This window comes from Mustelus asterias, chromosome 8 (genome assembly GCF_964213995.1).
Source record: "Mustelus asterias chromosome 8, sMusAst1.hap1.1, whole genome shotgun sequence".
NCBI lineage: Eukaryota > Metazoa > Chordata > Chondrichthyes > Carcharhiniformes > Triakidae > Mustelus > Mustelus asterias.
The window spans coordinates 65,358,491-65,366,638 of NC_135808.1; the positions used below are offsets into that span (position 1 = coordinate 65,358,491).

Consider the following 8,148-nt stretch of genomic DNA (forward strand, 5'->3'; position numbering starts at 1 on the left):
TGATCAGACACGTTTATTATTGAGTCCAGTACAGAATTACAAAGAAGAGAAATGAAATTTAATGAAATAAAACCAACATAATAAAAGCTATGAACAAAAGCATGCTTTATCCCTACTCATAAATAATGGCTTTGTGTAACACAATCTTTCTAACGGCTTTTCATGATAGAGAATTTAAGTTCCCCAATGGCTTCCTGAATATGGACACCACCTGTTATATACTGAGCCACAGAAATCATTAAGTTCCATCTGAATTCTGATCTGAGTTAACTTATTCTCACCCTCGGGTAGAAGCTGTAATGTCAGCTTCAACCTTAGCCAACACTGAAAAAAAGAGGCAGGATGTCTCTTTTGATCTTTATCCAGTGACCCTGCTGAAAAATGCATGTGAAGTACATGCTGGAGTACAGGGCCGGATTCAGCTGTGGTAAGTTCCATGGTAAAATAGCTTGCCAATCTTCAGTGTCCAGCTTTGTGATGAACAACCCACAGGCAATGTACTGGGACCAATATCCAGCAAGAATTAGCTCCTCAAGGACGCAGAAATTAGGAAGAATTATTTATCAATATGAATGTTTTGATGTGAAAAACAAACTATTTTGATGTCGTAGTGGCTCATTTTGGTGTGCTGTGCATTGTTCTATGGAAAGCTTCAACACAGGCTATTCTTTGTAATTCCACAAGCAGCAGGTTCTTTCTCTCGGATGTGATGTTGTGAGCAGCAAAGATTTATAAGTCAGCATGCATCACTTCAGTCAATAGATTGCAGGCCAGTCAGAGAATGGTGACTGGGGCAGAAAGACAAGTGCAAATAATTCAATTAAAATTTTACCTAAAGTAAAAGAAAATCCACGAAAGTAAGTCTGACATTTATAAATCAATGATGAGGGACAAAGGAACAGAAGTAGGCCATTTAGCCCTTGGAGCCTTTTGTGTCATTCAATGAGGTCATAGCTGATATATGGTCTAACTCCACATACCTATCTTTGTCTCATATCCATATGGGTTGGATTTGGATTGGGTAGGCAGCCACCACACGCTTGTATAAAATATGGCATCATGACAGAAGGCAAGTGGGTGCCAAAATCAGAAGCCTATCTGCTGTTTTAAGAAAATCAATTAACAAGTTATTGAGCTTGTTAAAAAGCCAATCAATTGCAACGTTTTGTTGCCTACTCCATTTTTTGCTGGTCACATGGGAAGAATGTTGGGAGCGTGTTATGCCAGGTGTGGGGTGGCGGTGAATGGAATCACAGTTGCAGATAGCAGCAGAGTTTGTTGAAGAGAGAGGCAGCATTTGGGTGTTAGTAGACTTTATTTGCTCAGTTTTTATAGGCTGGCATAAGAATTAAGGAGAGAGTGAGAGGCAAGCGGGCTTTTAAATTGGTGGCCGGAGCCTCCTTCTGGTTAGTGGCCTAACCCCATCTCCCATCAGACATCCAGCTTTAGATGCCCAATTGGGCACGGAGTCCCCCTTCACACACTAATTGGTCTGTATTCCTTCCTGCTGGCTGCTTTGGCTGGCCGACACTGGATTTGATATGCTGAAATGCATGTTGAATCAAGCAGGAGCAAATGGACTGCAGTTTCCTTATCCCACCAGAAACCATAAAATCCAGCCCAATATAACTGTGTAAAATATAGATTGAATTGTTGCAGAGATCATTGGCGGAATTCTCCCAAAAAAATTCTAGGTGTCAGATTTGTGTGAAAACTGGAGTAATTCATGGTGTTTTTTTCAGTGAGAGTTCAGAGAAGAATCTCCCACACTCTGTGCACTGCAGAGGCCACCAGCGTGAATATTAAATGTCAGGGAGTGGGACCTATTCGCACTGCAGAGGCTGAAATCAGTGGGCCTCTGTGCATGCACCAATTTGTCAGTGCCGGGATCAGCACATGCGCAGTGCCCCCGCATTGATGGCCTCCCAATTGCTGGCCAGCTTGATTGCTGGCCACCCTCACGGCCCAATCGTTTGCTCCCCCAATCATTCCCGGGCACAACACGACCCCCCTTCCCGGCCCGCTGCATTCTCCAGCCTCCCCCCCACCCGATTCACCCCCAATAGTAACCCCCCCACAGTCCCGACCCCCCCCCCCCCCCCACCCCGCACCATTGCTGGCCTCCCTGCTTCCCCTATGATCCCTATGTAGAGTGGCAGCAGGACCCCCCCAACTCCGACAGATCGTCCCCGAGGCACCCCGCCGGGCACTGCCCCATACCTGATGGTCAATGCCAATGTGCCCCCTGGATATTGGGGGGACCCCAATTGCCTCCCTTCACTCCAGCGGGGTCAGGCCGCTAGCTCCCCGAATGTGGGGAGCCCCATGTTCCCCAATGGAGTGAAATACTCTGGCGGGGTGGGAGATGCTAGCGGGCCTGGAGACTTCAGTCCCAGGCCCGCTAATGAAATTTGAATTATACTTCCAGTGCAAAGCAAACGCCGCCGGAGATCCAGTGCTGGGTGATGCAAGCGAGGCTCGAACGCTCGCACAACCCCCGCAAATCGGCCGATGCAACATTTTCCCAGCCCGCTGCGCTAATGGCTCTTTTCTGCTGCATTTCTAACCTGCTGATGGGATTGAGTTGATTGTTGGTCACACTGTGACTAACCTCCACTGCCGTGCACAGAGTAGAAAAATACAACAACAGATTACAATTTCACCACCGTCTCCATATTTCAGCTCACAGAGACCAAAAACAATTCATTTGCAAGCCAGCAACATTGTATGCACAGAATTAACACTAACACAGAAAACTCAATGTTTTTCCCTACCCAGAAAAAGTCAGTGAAAGAATGATAAACAAATATAGTTAAGAAAGGAAAATAATAAAATGTTGAGAAAGTTGGTAAAGAAAAATAAAATAGTGAGATGCTTATACAGTTTTAAAGTATTACTTAATGTGTGATTAAAAATGGTGTGGATGTTTGTAGTATCGATATTTAAATCTATAGAAGGCAAAGCAAGGGGTGGCACGGTAGCACTGCTGCCTCACAGCGCCAGGGACCCGGGTTCGATTCCCGGCTTGGGTCACTGTCTGTGTGGAGTTTGCACGTTCTCCCCGTGTCTGTGCGGGTTCCCTCCCGCATTGTGAAAGACGTGCTGGTTAGGTGCATTGACCCGAACAGGTGCTGGACTGTGGCGACTCGGGGAATTTCACAGTAACTTCATTGCAGTGTTAATGCAAGCCTTACTTGTGACTAATAAATAAACTTTACTTTACTTTATTGATATTCTTGTGAACACAAGCACAAACTTTGCTAAAATACATAGCAGCCGCATCTGGCACAATAACTTGTTGACCAGATGAATATGAAGCATTCATTTCTATAACATTTAGACAATAATTTGACAACCTGAAGACTATTCCCCCAGTTTTATATACACAAAGCATAAGTAAGCACTTATGGAACACACTGGCAATACATAGGATCTATCTGTGGCTAGGAAATAAATTGGCTCAGATCTTAAGATATGCAAAACTGTTATTATTCACTTTCATTACTCCTCTGAAACTGGCAGTAATATGTGGAGTTGAAAATCCAGAAGTTGCAGTCAGTGATTCTACACTTCCCCATTGGGTATGCTGTTGAATTCCCCACAGACTGCAATCAAATAGAAATCACCGAACTGAAAACAAATTGCTATTTTACAATATCAATCTTGCAAAAAAAATCTTTTAAAAGTTCTAAATTACTGAATGAAGGTACCTGGACCTTTAATGACATACTTTAATTACTGCTGAACAGGCTCACTGACCTTGAAAATCTATTGGCACATTTGTCGAATGTCAAATTTCTCAATTATGATAAAAGAAAACCATACTTTTTTAAACATCTTTTCTTTAAATATTTGTTTATGATATTCCTGCTCCCGTTAAAAGTGAAAAATCTACTGCATTTTACTCCCTGGTTTTCTGACTGAAAATACTTCAATGTCATTGATTGCTTACCCTGCTTGATGCCATCACTATTGCTGGACACCCAGAGACCCCCTAGACTTGGTGGCAGATTCGAACTGGCATTGCGAAAAGGGACATGTATGCCACAGAGATTGTTAAATCTTTGTGGGCAGCTTTCTTTGAGGCCAACGGCGAGCGCTGTCACTTTGGAGCTGATCGCAAAATCCAAGCCATTTAAAATAGGATTTTTAACGTGATGTCAAGTACAAAATCAACAGATCTACAAATCCATATCTTAATCCACAAAGATAAGAACATTGGCACACTTAGAACAAAATGTCCTGCTCTTTCTAATTCATACTTCAAATAAGCTGTAGTCATGTATCATTCAAATTTAAAAATCTGAATTAATATGTCTGCCTCATGACTTAATTTAACTAAATTCAGTTTTTGTATCTATCACCAAAGTTCTTTGAAAAGTCCACAGAACAAGTGCTCTGTGACTCTGAATTTTCACAAATATCACATAATAAAATCATGAAACTAATATGTTTGAAGTCACAAAACACAATTGTATTCACAAAAAATCTTTATATATACTTTTCCACCATGTATTATACGCATATGGGTATCAAAAATACTGAGGATCTTATTGCGGAATACAGACATAAAACTCTTATGCTTGAAACACTTAACACAAGACAGATATTCCATTGGAGTTGAGACAAAACAGACTGGAAGACTAAATATTTCAAGTCTCATTAAAAAAAAAGACTGTGATCACCAATCAAAGTGACAGATCAAATCAGAACAGAGCTAAAGTTCAGCAAGATGCTCACAAATTTCTAAAAGGCTGAAATTGTTAGTAGCCTAATATATCAACATATATCTCACCAAACATGCACAAAATTAGAGGAGCAGGTTTCATTATCCACGTCTCATCAATTCTGCTCAGTTAACAGTTTTTGAAAACAGTAAAGCGGAAACTACCAATAGGCTGTCCAAGGTGTAAAATTATGACATGAAAGCTATGTAAAATTAGACAAAATTTCAAACACACTCAGTTGGTAAAGGTCAAAGATATAAATATGACGTGTGAATTGTCACAAATGATCGATAGACTGTTGATACTGTATAGCTACTTAACTAGGCAGTACAAAGCTACCGTTATAGATTCAAGGTTTATATACATTCACTTATTCACAAGAGTTGAAGCCAGCTTGAAAACCCAATGAAAAAGACCTGGATAATGAAATTGTCAAATTGTAATTTGATATTATAAACATGGAGACTAGAATCCATGTGCTGTTTTACATATTTGCACTGGCGTATCTATTTCAGCTCAAAGACATACTAGTTCATACATGTGCATCAACGTAGTTAGTAACTCTTAGTAAATGGATAAAATATATCATTTTTTCTGTGCATTAAAGGTGAAAAATATGTAAATGTCCAAAAAGGTTAATAGCAAACTGAAGATCAATGTGTTATTTGGTTATAGGTGAGCTGACATAAAAGTTTCAATGCTCAGTAGTAAACTGGTAGTGTATCTTACAAAATCTTAGCCCGTACAATTTGCCTCAAGAGTGGAAGATGAGAGTCCTGAAATGGCAAAAAACAGAAGGAATACAACAAGAAATACATTGGTAAAAATTTGGGATTTAAGATACATATTTTAAAACATTAAGTTGAAAATGTCTTTAAGTGCCTGTTGCACAGTTTCACAGTAATTGGTTGCCATATACCTGTACTGAATTATAATAATTCCCTGATAAATTTAACTCTCTTAAAAATAATTAGTGAAATGGATTTTGTGGTTTCCAAACCACATTAAATTACTAAATTTTACACGGTAGAAGTTTTAGAATTAACTCTAATCAAATCTATTGCAACAGACACCAGCAAAAATGAAGCTCTCCACATAGTAGAGGCAACCACTTGACATTATATCAAAACTTCAGTGAAACAGACACCCTGCCCTCAGCTTGAAGGCCTTCTCTTTAGCACTTAATGAAGGTATGCACATGTCTGAACTAGTAAATTACACTACACAAAGGCACACATTGATTACTCACCAATAATTCTTCTTCCAAGCATTAACAAAAAAAAGTTGTAAACAAAGTGCAATTAGTTGTGATGGAGGATCATTGGAAGGGAAAAAGGCAACAGAAGATGAGTAGAAAGGAAGTTAATTTAGCACAGATGGTGGCGGTGATTAGAAGAGAAAAATGGCTTTGAAATATTTATCCAAAGTCAATCAGGCTATGCTCAAAAAGATGGATTTCAAAAACAACTCAACAAAATCCTAAATGGTACTACAGTAAATATTGCAGTAAACAATGTTGGGAAAAAAATACCTGCATTTGTAAAAACTATTGTGAAGAATGAAAATTAAACTAAAGCTGCAGAAGCGTGATGCATGCATCTATTTGGACCTTAACACAAAAGTAAAAGCACTCATACCTGATTCCCAACAGTGTGCTTCTTGCAAAGTTGACTAGTCCTTTGTTGGGCACTACAGAAAAATAAATGCAAGAAGTTCCACAGGATGAATATCTAGCAAGTTAGATAAATCCTTCAGATACCCACGGAAAAAACACATCAACTAATTAATGATTTAGTTTGTGTATTGCTGAAAAAGGAGACATGCACTCACCAGGATAGATTTGCAAGAATACCAAATCTCAAAGGTAGCAACAACTTACGCCACATGGTAAGAGGGTGCTGATTGGTGCCTTGACCAATCAGAGTCAACCTACCTGGTTTGAATTTAAACATGCTTTGGCAGTTAACTGTTCCCTGGTGCATTCTCCATGGCAACCGTTCTATCAGAGTTCACTTGACAACCAATCAGCATCAATTTCTTTGAAAAAGACCTTCCTGCTGTCTGTCCTCAACTTTCCTTTCAGTTGCTTTAGCCTATACATAAGGTCCTCGCATAAAGTTGTGGCTGTATTCCCAAAAATCACGACTTTAAGGGGATCGATGTTTCTTTAGACATTTCTCACCCAGAAAAAGACAATGTGCATGTTGAAATGCCGTACCATACGTATGCATTTCTGTGCATTCCCCTAGCTGGACAAAATTGCAAACTAAAATAAATGACAGAAGTCACCCAAACAATTCCTGAGTAGCCTCTTTGTCTCACCCATAGCACTCCTGAAACTCAGCTCAGCCTTTTGTTTGATATCCTTTCCCACGGTGTGTGTGTGTGTGTGTGTGTGTGCACGTGCGTGTGTATATCTGTCTCTCTCCTTTCGCACTCTCTCTCTCTCTTGCTCTCCTTTCCCACGCTCTCTCGCTCCCCTTTCCCATGCATTCTCTTGCTGTCCATTCCCTCCCTCTTTCCTTTCCCTCCCTCTGTATGTCTCTGTGTCTCCTGTCCCTCCCTCTCTCCTGTCCCTCCCTTTCCCCGTCCCTCCCTCTCCCTCTCTCCTGTCCCTCCCTCTCCCTCTCTCCTGTCCCTCCCTCTTTCCTGTCCCTCCCTCTCCCTCTCTCTTGTCCCTCCCTCTCCCCTGTCCCTCCCTCTCTCCTGTCCCTCCCTCTTCCTCTCTCCTGTCCCTTGTGGTAAACCACTGTTAAGCTTATTGCCTGTGTGCGTGTGTGACATGCAAAGGCATGCCCCTGCTGGCCCTGCCTGAGACTCCTCCCCCCTGGTCCAGGTATAAAGGTGACTGCTCCCAACCGCACTGCCTCAGTTCATCAGCATGTGTGTGCTCTAAGTCTTTTGCGAATAAAAGCCTATTTGTTCTTGCATACAAACTAGTCTTTGCTTGATTGATAGTGCATCATCCCTCCCTCTCTCCTGTCCCTCCCTCTCCCTCTCTCCTGTCCTTCCCTCTCCCTCTCTGCTGTCCCTCCCTCTCCCCTGTCCCTCCCTCTCCCTCGTCCCTCCCTCTCTCCTGTCCCTCCCTCTCCCTCTCTCCTGTCCCTCCCTCTCCCTCTCTCCTGTCCCTCCCTCTCCCTCTCTCCTGTCCCTCCCTCTCCCTCTCTCCTGTCCCTCCCTCTCCCTCTCTCCTGTCCCTCCCTCTCCCTCTCTCCTGTCCCTCCCTCTCCCTCTCTCCTGTCCCTCCCTCTCCCTCTCTCCTGTCCCTCCCTCTCCCTCTCTCCTGTCCCTCCCTCTCCCTCTCTCCTGTCCCTCCCTCTCCCTCTCTCCTGTCCCTCCCTCTCCCTCTCTCCTGTCCCTCCCTCTCCCTCTCTCCTGTCCCTCCCTCTCCCTCTCTCCTGTCCCTCCCTCTCCCTCTCTC

The 8,148-nt window shown here is 42.5% G+C and overlaps 1 protein-coding gene across 4 annotated transcripts in view; it reads right to left on the reverse strand.

The window, feature by feature from the left end:
- dnm3a (dynamin 3a) overlaps nucleotides 1-8,148 on the reverse strand; it is a 258,801-nt gene that overhangs the window by 160,126 nt on the left and 90,527 nt on the right. For 3 of the 4 annotated variants that reach the window (XR_013498526.1, XM_078218073.1, XM_078218074.1), the window contains exons 13-14: nucleotides 6,365-6,416; nucleotides 5,474-5,503 (exon numbers count right to left, since the gene is read on the reverse strand). Coding sequence is in view for 3 of the 4 variants with exons in the window: in XM_078218073.1 (XP_078074199.1) it covers nucleotides 5,474-5,503; nucleotides 6,365-6,416 (82 nt within the window). In the remaining variant the exon portion in view is untranslated. The remainder of the gene's footprint in view (nucleotides 1-5,473; nucleotides 5,504-6,364; nucleotides 6,417-8,148) is intronic. The other variant, XM_078218075.1, reaches the window with a different exon arrangement.